Below are 17,613 nucleotides of genomic sequence, written 5' to 3'. Positions count from 1 at the left end.
GCCCTGATCCAAAGTTCGTCAGACATACAATGGATAGGTAGAGGTATCCACCCCCTTGCGTCTATGAATCTCCTTCCCTATCTCTTTCCAAGTCTATAGTCAGTAGTGTACACACTCCGTACTTCACCCGTCGTCTCCCACTCGTCACCATCTCCCGTCGCCCATCATCATCATCACCTCACCACCTCATGACATCTAGGTACCCATCCATCACCCATTCACAAACTCACCTCCCCCTTTCCAACCCCCTCTGCCAACTCCTTCCCCGCGAACCCCACCCTCATCCCTCCCAAATCAAACACCACCAACTGCGCCTTGAGCAACACATCCCCAAAAATACTAAACCCAATATCCTCACTGCTCTGCATCCCGCCGTAGCACCAGGTGGCGTTCACTTCGCCGTAGTTCATGTACCGCCCGGGGACTGTGCCTTTGTAGTAAAAGGACCCTTCTTCCTGCCCTTCTTCGACTTCTGGACCGATATCAGGTTTGGGCTCGGCTTTGTTGGAATCAGACGTCGTGGTAGTGTTGGTGGTGGTGGTGGTATTGGTCTCAGATGCAGCCGAGCCGAGGAAAAAAGACCAATCGGGTAGAGAAGAAGTGTAAGCGCAGGGAAAGAGGTAGCCTGCCCATTCAGGAGAATAAAAAGCGCGCGGGATGGTGGAGTAGTAATCGGAGACGACGCGGTCGGGGAGGAGAAGGAGGGTGGTGCCCGTGTCGGCTATGGTGGTGAAGGGGTAGGAGGTTCGTTTTTGGTTGGTGGTGGAGGTTGAGTTTGTGGTTTCGAGGAGAAGGGGGGAGGATGAGGTGTCTGGCTGGGCGTTCTGGGTCGAAGAAGGTACGATGGGGTTTGAGACCGTAGGTTGGTCTGGCTGGCTGGTCGTTGACGGCTGCTCAGTGTCGGGATTTTTCGCGGGTTGAGCAGGTTCCGTCATCTCTGGCTCCTCATCTGCCTTCTTCTCCTCCTCCTCGCTCCCAATCAAATAACCCCCCACCTCAAACTCCCAAAAGATGCCATCCTCTTTGACATCCACATACCTCACCTCGCCCATATACTCCGTCTCATTGATGAACCCAAACCCATAGCTTCCCTCCGCGTTATCTCTCAGATTCGCCGTAAATAAAGGCTCCCTCAACTGTTCTCGCACGTTATCCATAAACGTCAAGATCTTCACCCCCGTTCTGGCCTCCACGTCCTTAATACTGTCACTAACCGTGTTACCAGACGACATGCCGAGCCCCATGATCCCGCTAACGTACGGGTCCGTGGTGAAGTCCCATGAGATGGAAGTGGCGGATTGCACGACTTGCGAGGGGAAGGACAGCGTGTCGTCCATGGAAACACGGTCTTGGTAAACGATGCCGTGGGCGCCGGAGCCGTCGGCGTAGGTGATGCGCCAGTTGAGGTCGGGGACCAGGACCGAGGTGTTGGAGGTGTGCGGGTCGTAGATGGCGTGGCCGCGGGTTTGGTAGCGAGGGGTGTCGGTGGAGACCACCCAGCTGTTTTGTTCTCTGTTAGCAAGACGTTTTGTTTGTGGTGACTAGAGAAAAGAAAGGAGGACTTGCAAGTCGGCAGAACCGGTGTCGATGTTCATCCATACCGTCTGTGGAGGTGTGCCGATCTCAACAGGCGAGACGTACTCGTAGTTGCCGGGAGGGGGAATGGCTGCGACTGTGGCCGTGATATCGCCTCCTGTTGACAATCTTATCAGCTCTTGCTTCTATGTTATATGGGACAGTGTAGTCATACTCTTCTCAAGCTCTTCCCGATATTCACGAAAAGCCGGGTTCAGCTTCATGGCCCTCTTGATCCTGGGCGACGGCTCAACACCATACTTGGCATAGGCGTGAAGCAAAGCTGACAAACCATTGCGCTGTGCGGTACTTCGTCTTTCGAGACGAGGGTTCTTGACTTGGCGGATGGTGAAGGTTTTGCCTTCTTCCTCTTTGCGCCCCTTGTTATCATCTTCCAGGCTTCCCCTCTTTCTCGACGACGTCTGCGCGGTGTAATCCGACCACAGTATTTCACTTGTATCAGCTGGAACTCTAATTTGGTGCTCAGCTGCGATATCCCTGACAAAGTGGTGCCTGTGGTGGTGAGTGTGTCTGGCAGGATGAGCGAGTGTCGTTGAAGTCTGGGCCAAGAGGAGGAGAGCGCCCAACGAGGCAATGTTTTGTGAGTAAAGCATTTTGTATCTCTGATGTAGCGACTCGGCGCAACAGGCTGAAAAAGAAAAACAAAGTGAGGATATACACGGGGGACCAATGGTAGAAATACCCATTCGCTCTCAGTTGGCTTTCAGTCCCACGCCATCATACTAGCTCTTCATACTCCCCACGAGCGAGGCATGGTGCAAAGGTATGCGAATTCCATCCCGTTGGTAGGTCACCGGAATGTTGCTCTCTTTTGCCATGGTTCAAGCACCCAGCTGTGATCTGAGACATTGATATACAGGAACCAAATGCCATTGTGAACGAAAGTACCGTGTTCAAGGGAGGACCAGGAAGCATGATCGTCGTCTGTTCCGCAAATTTCTTTTGGATTTAGTGTAGACGTCGTCTATGGGATGTATCGGAATGGGAAGTCCCGGGATTCATTTTCAGTCTTGATCTTCACAATGCCCCTCCCTAACATACCGCGTCCCGTGTTCGCGGGTCAACTCACGCTCGAATGGCATCGACATGACCAACAGTCCAACGTGCGGACACTGGAGCTGGAGCTGGAACAGAGGCGCAGTCGCGGAACATGTTGAACCAACAGCTTTCCAATGCCGCAAAATCGGTGTATGTTGACTGGAAAAAACCATCGTCTCTCCGAGACTCACAAAATGTTGACTTTGGTTGAAGGAGGTGTTTTGTCTTGACGATGTTGTGTTGATAGTTACCGGGCAGCTGCAATGCAAGACTCCCCACCGCGGGTCCCGACATCGGGCAGGTCACCGGAAGGCCCGCGCACAAGCCGCAGCCAAAAAAGCAAGCGGCATCCACTCTCAAACCATAACAAGCAGAACAAAAGCGGGAGAAAAAAAAGAAGGAAAAAAAGAATTGCTAGAAGGGCTCAGCCAGGGTTCGAACCTGGGACCACTTGCACCCAAAGCAAGTATGCTACCACTACACCACAGAGCCGCCCTTGAAGCTGTTGTTGTAACATTGGGCTGAAGCAAACGTTTATATCGGGACAAGCAGTTGTGGAGAAATATGAGTCATGCCGCCGACGGACCTCCCCCTCGCTGCTTCCATCAATTCCACTTCAAACTTTCCAGCATACCGTTTTCGATGCATTGTCATCAAACTGGGAAACTACACATCATGAAGATCAAGTGCTGGCCATCAAAAACTTTAATCAAGCCATGAAATTATTGTTGATGACAGTCTGCTCCTTTCCTGTCCTCCTGCTCCAACCACCCGTCACCCACGAAAACATACAACTTTTACTTCCTACCAATCCACCAAGATATTCCATTCCCTTCCATTCCTGTTCTCCTATTATTACTCTTGTCTCTATTTTAACCCAATACATCCTAACCAAGTACTTCCCCTTCTTGTTTCTATAACCCCAACGCCAACTTATACAAAGACTACCAGCAAGAATCCGTTCGTCCGCCCATAATCAGACAAATTCAAAACCACGCCCGTTTTTTTTTTTTTTTTTTTTTTTTTTTTTTTTTTTTTGTCTTCCCCACAAACTCATTAACCTTCCCTCCTCTTTCTTTCCTCTCCTCTATCGCGGTGACTGCCCATTTTTATGTCCATGTCTATACCCACTCCCACCGCTCCCACCCACTCAACAACCTACCTCTACCACCCGACAAAACCACAGACTCACGCATACCCGTAGACGAGGAAATAGACATGGAGCTCCATGCACTACTGCTGCCGCCACTACTGCTACTGCCACCACTAAAATGCCCAGGTCGATAATGCCGATAATGATACCGGTAGTGAAACTGATATGGACTTGTTGGACGGTGAGAGTCATTTTCGGAACCATTGCTCCGGTCTGATTCCGTTGTTTCCGTGTCGTCTGAGTTGCTTCCGCTTTCTTCACTACCGGAACCCATTGGACGATGATGGTGATGATCACGAGGAGATTCGTGGATGGACATGGACATGGAAATGGGAGGAAGAGTTACAGCTTCTTCTCGGGAACCTATTGACTTGGTGTCAGTTGTCGAGCAGCGGGCACGGGGAGGGAAAAATCGAGGAGGAAAAAGGAAAGGAAGAAGGAAAGAAAGAAACAGGAGGAGAAAAAGGACACATACGGATATTCCCTGCTCCTCCTCGACCAAATGATCGTCGACGATTCATGTTGTACTCGTCCTTCATAAACTCGGGGTTCATGCTGTGGGTGATGGTGGTGGTGGTGGTGGTGGTGGTGGTGGATCGGCGGGCGAGAAACTCTTTGAACTTCATTGTGGTTGTGTGTAGAGGTACGTTATGTATCTCTGGACGTGTATAGGATTTTTTGTTCACGAGTTATGAGGTCACTCCGTCCTCACAAGTGGTACCGAGGTTCAACTTGATGGTTGTTGTTGTTGTTGTTGCTTCCGATGTGATCAGGTAGAGTTGACGTATTCTCCAACTCAACGAAAAGGCAAAAGAACAAAAGATCAAAGGTTTCAAGGTCCAAATCTGGGAATCCCAAAGAGCCTCCATCAATTCAGCAAAAGATTTGCCAGTTATTTTGTCAGGGGTAGATGAAAAAATCATCAAGTAGAGTCGCAATCGGAAGAAAACCGGAGGGAATGAGTCTATCTCAAATTGTCTTGTTGATGTAATACCAAAGTGTAACACCAACCGCTTCGCACTATATCTCACTTGGACAGGTCTGAAAGGAGTCTAGGAGATTACGGATGCTCCACCTAGGATGGAGGTTGGAGGCTAAGGGAGCGAGGACGCTATTTAAGCGTCTGTATCGAGATCGATAGTTTCCTCAAGGTTGCTTACTATTGTTTGAAATTTCGACCAAATCTGCTTCATGGGCAACAAGTAGGAAAGAACATTCGCGACATGGATACAAAGCACAGCACCCAAATATCTCAATATTATCACGCCACGAAGAATAATATCATCTCCCATTTTTGTTTTATGTTCTAGCGACCAACTAAATGTCCCACGCCTCGCTTGCTCAGGCAGATCTCAAAGCCGTAAGAAAACTCCAAAATTGGAATCATAAAATGAGCACTCACCTATAGGGAAGGAACATGGTCAGAAAATTCCCATTCCCAGCACCAAAGACTCGGAAAATCGGAAAAATAAGGATGCAACGGCCCCCTCCAAGCAACCCGACTAATAATCGCCATTCCCTGTGAAACCAATTCCATCAAAATTATCATCGCCCAGCACTTCATAGTCCTCCGGATCAGGGTACTCCGATCCATCGCCCTCCAGCCTGGCCACATACTGCTTCGTAAACTTCTTATCCGGCATCAAGCCCGCATACATGAACGCGGTCATCAACGCCGGGACGCCTTCACCGGGTCTGCTCGTCATCTGCGCCTTAATGTACGCGAGCTGTCTGCCCGCCATCTGCCACACGAACTTGGGGCTCTTGTGGTAGTACAGCTTGAAAGCCGTGCTAGCCCTCAGCAATGCCCATGTATTCATTTCGCGGTCCGCGAGGAAGGAAAGCTCCAGCAACCTGATCACCTTAGAATCATAGTTGGCTCCGGATTTGTCCATGGCCTCGGGCGTGATGGCGCACCATTTTTCATAAACCTGGTTGACGCGGACAGGGTAGGGGTCCTTGCTGTCTCTCATCTCCTTGTTTTTGACCAACCTGCCATATTCTTTCTCGACTTCGCCGATACGGTTCTTCAGAGTCGTGAAAAGCTGTGCGGACGACCGCGACTTGTCGCTAATTTCCTTGAAGAATGTGTAGTAGGAAGCGAGATCCGGATCCCAAAAGTGAGCGCCGTCTTCTGTGTCCTTGGCCGCTTTCATGGCATTGTGGAAGGCTTCCAGTTCCTTGTCAATCGCAGGCCTGGCAATGGAGAATTTCAGGTAGTCAATAATGTGGGTAGGCTCTCCGCGCCCGAGCCAACTGTCGCTCTTGTACATTGGGTCAGGAAGGGACAATGCACCGCCAAGCAGTTCCCTACGCAATTGAGCCCAGCTTGCTTCATTAAAGACAATACCTTGCTTGCTCTGATCGACGAGGTTTCCCACCAGTGAACTAAGAATAATGGCCGGCTTGTTAGACACACTGTTGTTGATGTAACAGAGTCTTTCTTTGTAGTTAGTGCACATGCCCAAGAAGTTGGGCTGCAAGGCGAAATGGAAGCTCTTCTGGATCATATCGTATGTAGTCTGCTCTTTGGCCGCTGAGCCCGTGCCGTGTGAGGCCATAAGTTGTTTGAAGGTCGTTTTGTCCTTCTTTAGGTACCTAGACAGGTCGGGCTCCAGAGGCATTTCTGCATTGACGAAACCATCAACGATCTCCGGATCCCAGCAGACCCAGGCCATATCGCCGTCGTAGTCTCCACCAGACAGCTTCTTAGCAAGCGGAACATCTCCTTTAGTAGAGAAGATGATCACATCCTTGAGACTGTGAAGCTCTGGCTTGAAGACTGCTCGAACTCGTTGGATATCACTAGGGAAATGGGCTGGGGATCGCGCCACTAGGACATCACAGTCCGATAGAAGCGTGAAAGACTCCTCCTCGTCTCTGAACTTTGAGGAGAATCCGACATGAACTTCATTTTCCTCAAGCACACCCCAGAAATCGGCAATCATGTAGATGTATGCTGATCGACCGACACGGATGTTCAACTTGGACTTCAACGTGTCACACTTCCGCTTTTGAAGATCCCAGGCGATGTCTTGCAAGTACTTTTGCTTCTTGGGATCAAACCCACTGTTCATCAAGAAGTTCAGTGTCTCTTCTTGACTGTCAGGGAGCCCAGCAAGAAAAGGTACGCGGCCATGGCTGACTCGAGTTGCGCGACTGGAATAACTCTCGTAAACCCATTGGCGAAATTCCACCGGGCGATTCAAAGCATGCTTTTGCTCGGTGAACTGTCGTTGCAAATCGTTGATGAGACGGTCACCGATTGCTTGGCGCATCTTTACCTTGTCCCTGGCCCTATCTTCCAGGACAGGCAACAGCTGCAGGTTGAGACCAGCTGACTTCAATTCAGAAGCCACGCTCCGGACTTCGAGGGTACGTTGATGTTTATCAACAAAGTCGCATTCCCATTTGCGCTGGGACGGGTATGTCTCGATCCAATCCTCATCGCCCGTGTCGTCAACGTCGATAACCCACATTCCCTTGGCCGAACCGAACCGCCCTTGCACAGCAGAGGGCACATCACCCAAACCGAGAACATCGCGTATTCTCTTGGCCACGCTTCGCGACATGCGGCCCACACCGTCATTCATCACTTCGCCAGTGCCTGAAGGTGAAAGAAGATCGGACTTGTGGTGTCTGATCTGGTGAGGCTCCAATGTCATAATGGCATATGTCTTACTCAGACCGAGCTGGATACGGGAGAACAACTTGAGGTGCGGCTGCCAAGTGTTGTTGTCGAGTTGCAGTAGCCAGTCCAGCATCTGACTAACTTTGAACTCGGTCCGTTGCTGCACAGGTTCCTCTGCCGGAACGACAGATCTCGTCTTGAACACATCAGGTCGGAACGTAATGCCGGTCTCAGCAAAGAAGTGGACTCTCTCCTTGATGATGGGTTTCGGATCCTCGGCGCGGAGCTGGAACTCCCTGAGAGGTTTCCTGTATCCGGCATCTTTGGCGAAGAAAGCGCGCCACTGGCGGCCTACAAGGGAATGCGGCCCCATTGTGAGCCACTGGATGACTTCTTCGACTGCACCTGGTTGTTTGCTAACCACCGGCGGTACACTTGGGCTGGTGCTCGTAGGCGACGGTATAAGGATCTCGAAAAACCTATCAGGACCGAACCGACGGGTGAGTCGACAGCCCTGCTCGAACATGAGCGGCTTCAGCTTCACAAGGTAAAGGGGCGCAGTAGGCGAGTTGTCCGGATTGTAGTCCAGCACAGCAGAAAGAACAACGGCACTACCTTTGCTCTCAAAGTTGCCCGTCATTGCGGTAGCGAACACGTCGTTGGGCGGCTTTTCTGGGAAGGGTTTACCACGGAAAGCATCGAGCCGGTAGAGAGTTTTCCAGATATCTGTGACATCGCGCGCGGTAGACCAGGAAGGGTCGTACTTTAGGCCCAGGCTCTCGTCTTCCAGGTCTACTTTGCAGTGCATAAAGAGTCTGGTAACTTCCCATGCAACAGCGAGAGGAGCTTCGTGTAGCCATTTGGGAAATTTCGGCCAAATATTTCTCAGCCGAGCGGCAACAACCGGGGCATGAACTTGAACCTGAGATCGAGCGCTTTGTTCGCCCCGAGCCAGCCCATTTGAGCGACTCGGCTCGGGAATTGCGCCCTCGCCGCCGGAACTTGGAAACGACTCGTAGTAAGTGCTGAACGAAGTTTCACCCTGGGAGGACGATGAAAGGGGCTGGTTCTCTATGTGAGGCTTGGTTGTTCTTCCTTTGCTGGGAGACTCAATCAAGTTTCCAGCCTCAAAGACCGTGGCATCCACAGGCCGCTTCTCCCTGGGCTGTGAAGGAGGAGCCTCAAAACTACTCTGGGTAATGCTCTGATTGTGACGGCAAGCGCTGAAGACACTCGAACCATAGGAAGTGCCTTGAGATGTAGCGAAAGAATCCACCTGGTCCGCTCGTCCCTGACCTGTTGCCGTAGGGTCTCTCGTATTGGCATGTCGTCGAGTCGGTACCTTGTCCAAAGCGCTCGCAATAGGCACGGGCGGGGCGGCGGCAGCGGCAACATTATCAGACAGCTTGCCCTTAGCCCGCTTGGTGCACTGATTGAGATTCTCACTCTCGAGAGATGGTCGTTTGGAACCGGTGTTCACTGGATCGGGAAACTTTAAGGGTATCGCCGCGCCGTGAATAGGAGGACCTGTGGCAGAGCGAGCCAACGAGCGTTTGGGCGGATCAGCGAAAGTGACATTGGCAGGCTCATCGTTACGTTTGGTGTTGGTAGGGGTTGGGCGGCTCAGGCCGCTTGGGCCGCTTAGAGTTCTGCCAAACGTTCGACCTGGCGTGTTGTTGGGAGGTGGCATAAACCTATTAAGCACCTCGAGCAACACAGTCTGCAATGCCCATTGTTGGCCGGCAGTAGCGGCGCGCGGAGGTTCCTTAGACCACGGAAGTGTATCAGGATCGGCGTGAGCTTTGGGCACCCAGTTCGAGCTCGCAGCTTTGGCCTCGATGAAGAAGTTGGCTTCTGCCTGGTTCAGGGAGTCATCCTTCCGCCAGTAGAGAAAGTTCAGGGCTCTGTAGATCTTGTCATGGCGACCGAAGTCCTCGTCACTCTCGGCCAGCTCCTTCCGGCGGTGGGGGGTGAGAGTTGTGTCTGCGACACACTGGATGCCCAGGTTGTAGTCGTTATTGAGCCGGTTTATGATTTCCTCGACGGGGCTATTCCTCTTTCTAGGAGTGATAGGGTTCATTTGTGCCGTGGGAGATCGGGCCTGGAGTAGAGTATACAACCGGGTTAGCGATAAGGCATGATAAAAGCGACCACCACCGAAAAGGAAGACCAGGCGACTGTGAGATATACCTGATTTCCCGACTCGAGCTTCTACCAAGCGGGAGCGTCTTGGGCGTGAGGGTCGATAAGTGTGCGGGAGTAAACAACACCACTGTAGCTTTGTGCGGCGTTGATCTCTTGTAATTTTTGACCTCGATTAACCGATTGTTATGGAAGGGGCCTTGACCATAGTCGCCGGTCTTGTTTGCTTCACGAAGTCGGGATCGAGGGGCACAAGCAGGCGCAGCAGGGAAAGGCGACCTGGTTTGGGATGGGGGCTGATCGAGTTCAAAGACACGGTTCGCGCGAGCGGGCCAAGGTGGTTTTTGGTGGTGGTCCTGTTCGTGCAAAGTGTGTGCACACTTTTGAGCATTTCGAACGAACTTGGCGAGCTTCGTGCTGTGGCTATAATTGGCAACGCCCGGAACTGGGCACAAAGCCTCGTCTGATCTGGAGAGTAGGTAGGTTGCAGGAAACAGTGAAGGGACCGATCAATCGCGGTGGATGGCCATAGAATCGCGCCGAGCCGTCAAGTGATTCGAGAGGTAAATAGTCCCAATCCAGCTCAATACGCTCCCAGATCAGCGCAAACCGGTGGAAGAACCTGCCCACAGGATCGAAAAGCCCGCTGTCGGCGCAATTGGTCACATTCAGCCCGATGTTCGAGAGAGCGCGGCGGTAGTGGCCTGGATGGTATGGGTGATGATATCACTGGTGGTGGTGAAGGGTAGCCGCAGTGACCGTACAGGTGTCGCAGGCTCGTAGCCTTCCATTTTTTTTTTCGCATGCGACGAGACCATTTTGGAAATAGCTGTATGCCGCACCCACTGGACGGCCATCCTTCCATCGCTTTGACTTGCAGAAGCTGCAGGGGGCCCGGGGATGGCCAGCCCTACTCTAGGAGGAGTCCACAGTAAAGTGACAGGTCAGGTCGCTGCTGAATCAGGGTCGTGGGGAGGGGGGGTGGAGGATCGGACGAGAGATGGAAGTTTAAGACGTGAGGTTCGAGGGCATGAGAGACGAAAGAGCGGGCATATGATGTCCTGTTTTAACGGTTCCATTAATTCAACAACGACTTTGAAGTTTTTTTCGTCAGAGTAAACGAGGGATGATCAGAGGTTCCAGGATCCGGTTGTCTCAAATTTTCAAGTCAACTTCGTCACCTTGAGGAACAAGAACCAACCGGTCTGCTGCCTGGCGCCGGTCAAGAAGGAACGGCCCGCAAAGGTCCAGGCAGCACGGTGCCCTGTCAGCACTTGGCAAGTGCGTGGAATGGGGACACTCCAGGATCCAAAAGGCGGGGCTAATTCCCGTCTGCACTGCATGGAAAATGAGTGACTGCGGGATACATGATAGAGGTAAGGAACGTGGCATTACCTCTACATGGTCACAGGCAGCTCTCAGATATGCGGTGCATACTCTATGCATACCTACATATGACTGACATATGTCAGGAACTAATACGCTGGCGCCGGTGATGGTGTTGCTGTCGGTCATGCTCATTCTGGGCTCGCTGGGATGAATTAGAGATAAGTCATGGATATATCGGTGACTTATCCCGGACTCATCCCGGACTGATCCCAGACTATTCATGGACTACTCATGGACACATCGGTGATACATCACCCAAGGGAAAGGTCCTTTCACAGGTACAGTAATGTGCCCTGTAAATGTCAGTCCCCATAAATGCAAAGACCCATTTATTGCTAGAGATTTTTGTGCCCGAATTATTTTACTATGGTATGGCCTGCTAACTGCTAAATGCAAGGCAGCCGGCTGGCCGCCCATACAAATTTGCAGCTGACAGGGTACTTAACAGGGGGCTCTTGACCCCTGTCATCCCTATCAGACTATGAGATCCCTTTATTAGAGCTGTCACTGGCTGTCACAAGCCCCACCGTGCAGCTACCAGTAAGTGCAAGGACCTAGTAACTGCAAGGAAAATGACCTGCCCGGATTAGTTGCATTTACAGGGCACATTACTGTACGTTATTCCCCCACGGGGAAACACCCTTTTAATGGACACCAGTGTTGGCTTCCATTCGAGGACGGATGCTTCCGCTGCTACAGCCTCAAGTAGTGTACTGTGTACACATCACCCCTGGAAAGTTCGTTAGCTCGGTACTTACATGGGATTTTAACAGGGGGATAACAAGGGGGGTAGCAGGGAGTAAAACTAGTAAAATATAGAAGGTAGTAAGGGGGGCTCTAGGTGATTTAGGCGATCCTTAGCCAGTAGAGAAGGTTTGTGTGTGTGTGCTCTGTTTACTCGTTCTCACTTTGAAATCAGGCAGATTCAGCCAATCAGAGCTCGTAGATAGACGTATCCTGCCTTGCAACCCCCCCTGTGAAAGTATGTGGGGCAGGAACCACGCTAACAAACTTTTAAGGGTCAATATGTACATTAACTCTGACCCACTCGCCGCTCATACCTTCCATACCATTGGACAGTCTCGGGTCGCCGACACATATGTATCGATGTGCGTGCCAACCAACACATTGCAATGCGTGCCAATGGATAAACGGATGTACAGCATATTCAGAAAATCTCGGAATGACCTCTAATTCTCCCACCGCTCTCTACACAGCATGTATGGTTGTATGGACCATCAGACGAATGGTCTCAAGATGATGTCACACAACGAAGCTTGGTCGTTTCTGTTCCCGAGAGACTGTACCCTGTCTCCCTGTTAAACTAACCCCCTAAAGGGGACAGCGTACGAACCTATTCGGACCTACTACACTACGGGCTAGTGTACCTAGCATGGGACGGACTTGAAACTTTTTAGAAATCGATTTCGGTGGGAAGTGAGCTTTTCCAGAGTCTAATATTTGTTGGGAAAGGTGTCGCAAGAATCATATCACTATTGAGACTAGGCGTGTCCCGTCAACGGTAGAAGCCGGCTAGCCATCCAATGAATCGTCCAGCAGAGTCCGCCACTGAACACTCGACGTTCCAATCCATTCCACACTGGACCCCGGGCCTCCCTCAAGAGATCCCGCCAATTCCGAACCGGGACCCCTCCTCGTTCTACTCTGCTACAAAAAAGCTTTCTCGGCTTCTTTTATCCCTCGGAGTGCCCTCCCTTCGGATTTGCATCGGTATTCCCCCCCATATTAACCATACTTACACACTATTCTCTCACCCACCCCTTTCCCGACGGAATCCAGGGCCCGTGTCCGTCCATCAGTCAATCCCTTCCCTTTCCCTCCCGGTCCCCCCTCGAATAGCCGCGGATCCACCAGACCCCGAACCCTTGGCGCTGCCGAGTTGCTGCTCGCTGTTGCAGTGTGCATAGGTTCAGACCAACGGAGGCTACTAGACACTACCTTCGTCGCCGTCCGAGCCGTCCACATTCCGAAAGAGTGACGAGAGAGAGGACGACTCGGAAAGTCAGGAGAACAAGTGGTCGGCTGGTGGTCTGGCGGACCCCGTTGGTTTCCGGCCTTCATCCTGTCCAAAGCTGACCACATCCCGCCGCCGTCTCCGCCCAGCCCCGACTCGTGTAGCCCTCATATACATACCTACCTTAGTCATCTTGAAACAGCAGAGGCCATGTCCATGTCCGACTCTCATGAGAGCCCCAACCTCGAGGATCTTACTCCTGAGGAGGCCAACCGCATTATCCATTCCCACCGCAAAGTTCGATATGGTAAGTGGGTCTTTCTCAGTTGTTCATCTCATCATCAGGTATTTTCCCTTCATGATTATGCATTGTCTGTCCACTTTCCGGATAACATGTAACCTCTTGTCACTCTCCCTTTGAGGCTGTGTGATTGCCCCCAACCTTCCCCACGCTTCCCACCCGTTTTGGGCCCCCCCCGTCTTGCCGGGTCCGGTCCCAGCAATCCGGTTCAAAAGTCCCCTTGATGCACCTCAACTCTGGTTCTAGACACTCATATACACTACGGGTGCTTTCCCTGACCCACCCACAACTTATGCTTAGTACCTTATCTTGATTGAAATTCTTACTCACGTTACTAACCCCCTCCACAGGTACCGCCTGCTGGCCCTGCAGACAGAGAAAAGTAAAGTGTGACAACAAAAGTCCATGTGAAAACTGCGTCAAGCGGGAACACCCACAGCTCTGTTCCTACAAACCCAACAAGTCAGCATCCGGCAAACCGTCATCTGTTTCCACCGATCTCTCTCACTCCAAGAAGAGGCCGCACTCGCCAGATGCTCAAGAAGGCCGGAGCTTGAGCCATGAGGCCCGCGAATCAATAAGAACATACGGTGTGTCACACAGCTCCCCAATTCCATACACATGTCCCCAAGGTTGGTGGTCACATCTAACCATTCTGTTAGAGCCCGAAGCCGTGGAGATCACGCGTTATGTTGGCCAGAATAGCATCCCAGCGCTTCTAAGGGAACAAACCGCAGCCGATGAACCACAGGACGTGAGCTTTATACGCCAAGACATGCGTTCCCTACTGGGGCTCGATAACTCGGCCCCCTTTCCGCTCATGTCCTCCCGCCACTTGGACAGACTAACGTCCGATATATCTCATGAACTGCCTTCCGACCGGGAGGTCATGAAGTGCGCATTCTCACCCTCCCTCGCCTTACCATCTGGAGAGAGACATAGACTCACACCCCTGTAGACTTTTCCGAACCTACAAGGAAATTCCGCAACCCTTCTGGGGCTTCGTTATCGACATTGATGACCTCGAGTCTCGGTTGATGATCTATCTCGAAGACAGAGCAAAGAACGCCAGAGCCGCTACAAAGACAACAAAACCAGTCTCTGCATCATGGCTCGCCATTCTCTTCGCCGTCCTTGCGGTTGGCTCACAGTACCACGAGACCCCATACCATATCCGAACGAGAGATGCGCAAAAGTATATCCAAATCTCTTTTCACTTTCTCAGGCTGGGTAACTTTCTGTTAAGGTATGTTGGACATTTGTTCCATCAATGTCAGTCACTCGGCTGCTAACTCTGTCTAGGCCGAACCTGGACTCAATACAAGCTATGTTGATGACGAGCTTTGTATTACTCAATGACATGAAAGCGGAAGCTTCCTGGGCTTTGCTAGGACTTACATGTCGATTGGCACAGTCGCTTGGCCTTCACCGTCCACAGGTTCTTGACGGCCGTCAGTCGCCCGAAGTTGTGAAGAGGGAAATGTCTAGGAGGAGACTTTGGTACGATCAACCATGTTCAAAACTCCTATCCCTGACTAACTATTTTCCCGCCAGGTGGACTTGCCTCTGGCACGATACGCTCACTTCGTTATCGTTTGACCGATCACCAATGACCAACATCGCTTGTTGTCCTATCCCCCTTTCACCGACTGCCGAGACAGACGGGTGGTCTTATCTCGAAGCAATGTACCATCTAAATCAAATCATATCGCAACGCCTAAACCCTGATGCAACTGCCACCGCTTCCTACAACCAAATCCTGACCAACTGCGCGGACGTGGAAAGCATACGAGATAAACTCTTTGTACAACTCCGGACCAAAGACGCCTGCAAATCCGCCATGGACCGCCTGCAGCACTACGCCATCAGACTACACACCTCCTTCATCGTCTCCGTCTGCTGCCGGCCCGCCCTCCAGCGCGAAAACAACCAGCTCGAAAAGTCCCAGAAGAAGTACCTGGCCGACAAATGCAAGGAGAACCTGACGGAAACAGTCCGCATGTTTCTCGCCATGCACCAGCTCTCGGTGATCCCCACGCGCTCCTGGGCTTTTACGTATCACGGCCTGTCATCGGCCGTTCTGCTGGGGATCCTCGGCGAGACCAAAGCTGACCCGGAAGTGCGCCAGCTCCAAGGCGATTTGATTTCGGCCCTGTCCGCCACAGCGGCTAAAGAACAAACGTCGCCGCAGCCGCACATCCCGAGGTCGGATCACGACATTGAGCTCTCGGGCCCGCTGTCGCGCGCGTTGACGGCGCTCAAGAATATCTACGACCATGGATCGGTCGTGGGTCCGGCGGGGATTAAGCGCGAGGCAAGCATTTCCGGCCCGGCGTCGGGATTGAGGACGCCGTTGCAGATCAGCCAGCTTGCGGGGCTCCCCCCTAATGGCTATCCGTTATATGGTCTTGGGCAAGAACAGCAGGGAAGAGGAGGAGGAGGAGGAGGAGGAGCAGGAGGAGGGGGGGTTCAGCAGCAGCTGGGAGCGACGGGACCGTTGGATCCGCATCAGAGTGCGGCGTTGGCGATGGCGGAGATGCAGCAGCAGAATGGGGGGCAGCCTCAGTTGGGGGCCGGGGCGGAGTATCAGGGAGGGTATGTCTTTCCTTGTATCGCGGATCTGACTGGGGTTGTGGAAGTGATGCTAACAAGGTGATTACCTAGGGTACCTTACAACATGCCACCACTCCAACAACCGGGTGCCGCTGCCGGCGCCGGTTCGGGCCCGGGTGGAGGTGTGATGCCGCAGGATATGTCGCAGTTTGATCCGGCTACTTATATGTCGCCGATGGATCTTTACGACTCCATCTTTTGGGGTTAGTTCTTTTTCTTTTCTCTGCCCTTCCCTCACCTTTCCTGCCTGGGTTTCGCAGGCTGACATAAAGTGATGCTATATTAGAATCCCCCGACCCCTTCAACACCGGCGTAGACACGATGAATTTCGACTTTCTAGCCCACCCACCACCTGGTCAGCCACCTCAGCAGCAGTTTTACTTTTGAATCGAGGGTTTCGGTTTCCTCCGGTTAGGCGTCAGCTTGGGTTCCATTTCTGTCACTGTGGTGGAGAAATTTCAACAGGATAGCAAAAAAATGAAAAGGGGGAAATCTGTCCCCTACCGTTACCATAGTGTTGTAATCTACCCAGGAATTCGTCGTCATATCAAAATTTATGGACTGTCTCTGCAGGAACTTGCAACGTCTCAACACACCGAAGGACGTGACTCGGAGATGGAACGGGATCGGAGCGAGGAACGTCGAACGGCTGCTTGGCAAAGCTTGAATGTTTGAAATGGGTGGGTGGAGTCAAGCGTAGTGGAGCTACCGGTCTTCTAGATTTCAACGTTCTGTTCTCGATGTCCTACTCAGTTCGGGTGTATGGTATGCAGCTAATTACCGCTTGATTTCGAGGTCGGGGAGGGAGGTATGGCCCTCCATTGTCATGTCCGCGGGCTGTTTGGGTGAGCTCAACTAATAGATAGAATGTTTACCATGCTCCCGATGTCGAATTCGAGGGTTCATTATCGTGTGTTTGGTGTTTTGCAAGGGTTAGGGTTTTCACTTGGCTGGCTAAAAAGACCGGACTCGCCCGCCTCCCGCTCACCGAGCGATTATGTACTGCTGTAGGACCCCACTCTGTACTCACCTCGTCCAACAAACCGCTGAAACACCATCACCATCACCAACACCAACACCAACACCAACAGCAGCTTTTTCGTCGTGTACACTAACCATGTTGACAACCTTCTTCTCAAACGGCGAACCTCAAGATATTATATTGTTTGTTGTGCGACTTCTATCTGCCCGTGTGACATTTGGACGAGCGCTTCATTCTTCCTGCCCATATGCGCCTTCTACTCCGCCTCTGCTACTATGTCGCCATAGCTTCTCTCCTCAATTCCATGGAAGTCCAGGCCCATTCAACATTACGATACCTACCTCTAAGGTATCTACATACCGCGGCATCACACGTTCTTCACGATATGTAATTGTCAAGATGTCACATGTGACACGGGACAAGAACCTTGGTTCAATCAGGGGATGAAGGTATAGCTACTGGCTGCCAGATCAGGAAGCTGAGATTCTGGCATTGGACCAGTCTCAATCACGACAATGGATTGATCTACATGTGTTGCGCGCAACCACATGGGGAAGATGTCGCCTTTTTTTTTTTTTTTTTTTTTTTTTTTTTTTTTTTTTTTTTTTCCATGAGAGCTTTGTGCACTTTCCTGGGGCCGACCGTGACCCCTGCCGGATGGTTGTCGAACTGGCGATAGACTCATGCGATGCTCGTTGCAACCTTCTCGATCTTGCCAAGCAATACCACGTCAATCCAAGCTTGTCTGTGATCTTTGACTGCCGCTTGAACTTGGGCTGGTAGACAACACCAA

The 17,613-nt window shown here is 51.8% G+C and overlaps 5 protein-coding genes and 1 non-coding gene across 6 annotated transcripts; 1 reads left to right on the top strand and 5 right to left on the bottom strand.

Moving 5' to 3' along the window:
* Window positions 1–218: 218 nt before the first annotated feature.
* On the bottom strand, window positions 219–2,189 carry B0T23DRAFT_403974 (aspartic peptidase domain-containing protein; the record flags this gene model as incomplete). Its single annotated transcript, XM_062838832.1, has 3 exons — window positions 219–1,500; window positions 1,642–1,693; window positions 1,751–2,189. 3 exons carry the CDS (start codon window positions 2,187–2,189, stop codon window positions 219–221), a joined length of 1,773 nt encoding a protein of 590 aa, XP_062694640.1.
* Window positions 2,190–2,313: 124 nt separating this feature from the next.
* On the bottom strand, window positions 2,314–2,511 carry B0T23DRAFT_403973 (uncharacterized protein; the record flags this gene model as incomplete). Its single annotated transcript, XM_062838831.1, has 1 exon — window positions 2,314–2,511. The coding sequence occupies one exon, from the start codon at window positions 2,509–2,511 to the stop codon at window positions 2,314–2,316; it is 198 nt and encodes a 65-aa protein (XP_062694639.1).
* A 543-nt stretch (window positions 2,512–3,054) lies between these two features.
* On the bottom strand, window positions 3,055–3,126 carry B0T23DRAFT_t139. The gene has a single exon. It is a non-coding gene; the product is annotated as a tRNA-Pro (tRNA).
* A 564-nt stretch (window positions 3,127–3,690) lies between these two features.
* On the bottom strand, window positions 3,691–4,413 carry B0T23DRAFT_356913 (uncharacterized protein; the record flags this gene model as incomplete). The annotated part of the gene is made up of 3 exons (XM_062836185.1): window positions 3,691–3,719; window positions 3,785–4,150; window positions 4,263–4,413. 3 exons carry the CDS (start codon window positions 4,411–4,413, stop codon window positions 3,691–3,693), a joined length of 546 nt encoding a protein of 181 aa, XP_062694638.1.
* Window positions 4,414–5,193: 780 nt separating this feature from the next.
* On the bottom strand, window positions 5,194–9,718 carry B0T23DRAFT_129003 (RNA dependent RNA polymerase-domain-containing protein). The gene is made up of 2 exons (XM_062832155.1): window positions 9,609–9,718; window positions 5,194–9,519 (listed from the first exon to the last, which is right to left on the bottom strand). Exon 2 carries the CDS (start codon window positions 9,496–9,498, stop codon window positions 5,290–5,292), a length of 4,209 nt encoding a protein of 1,402 aa, XP_062694637.1. The 5' UTR covers window positions 9,499–9,519; window positions 9,609–9,718; the 3' UTR covers window positions 5,194–5,289.
* A 3,416-nt stretch (window positions 9,719–13,134) lies between these two features.
* On the top strand, window positions 13,135–16,225 carry B0T23DRAFT_314049 (fungal-specific transcription factor domain-containing protein; the record flags this gene model as incomplete). Its single annotated transcript, XM_062834780.1, has 7 exons — window positions 13,135–13,231; window positions 13,576–14,119; window positions 14,184–14,471; window positions 14,528–14,725; window positions 14,780–15,820; window positions 15,890–16,041; window positions 16,125–16,225. 7 exons carry the CDS (start codon window positions 13,135–13,137, stop codon window positions 16,223–16,225), a joined length of 2,421 nt encoding a protein of 806 aa, XP_062694636.1.
* Window positions 16,226–17,613: the final 1,388 nt, after the last annotated feature.

The sequence above is a fragment of the Neurospora hispaniola genome (assembly GCF_033458365.1).
Source record: "Neurospora hispaniola strain FGSC 10403 chromosome Unknown B0T23scaffold_3, whole genome shotgun sequence".
Classification (NCBI taxonomy): Eukaryota; Fungi; Ascomycota; class Sordariomycetes; order Sordariales; family Sordariaceae; genus Neurospora; species Neurospora hispaniola.
The sequence above is the reverse complement of the archived record's forward strand: the minus strand, read 5'-3'. Positions and strand labels throughout refer to the sequence as shown.

Bases quoted from the DNA above. Each gene is read 5' to 3' on its own strand.
- B0T23DRAFT_129003 (XM_062832155.1), bottom strand. From the start codon at position 9,498: ATGAACCCTATCACTCCTAGAAAGAGGAATAGCCCCGTCGAGGAAATC.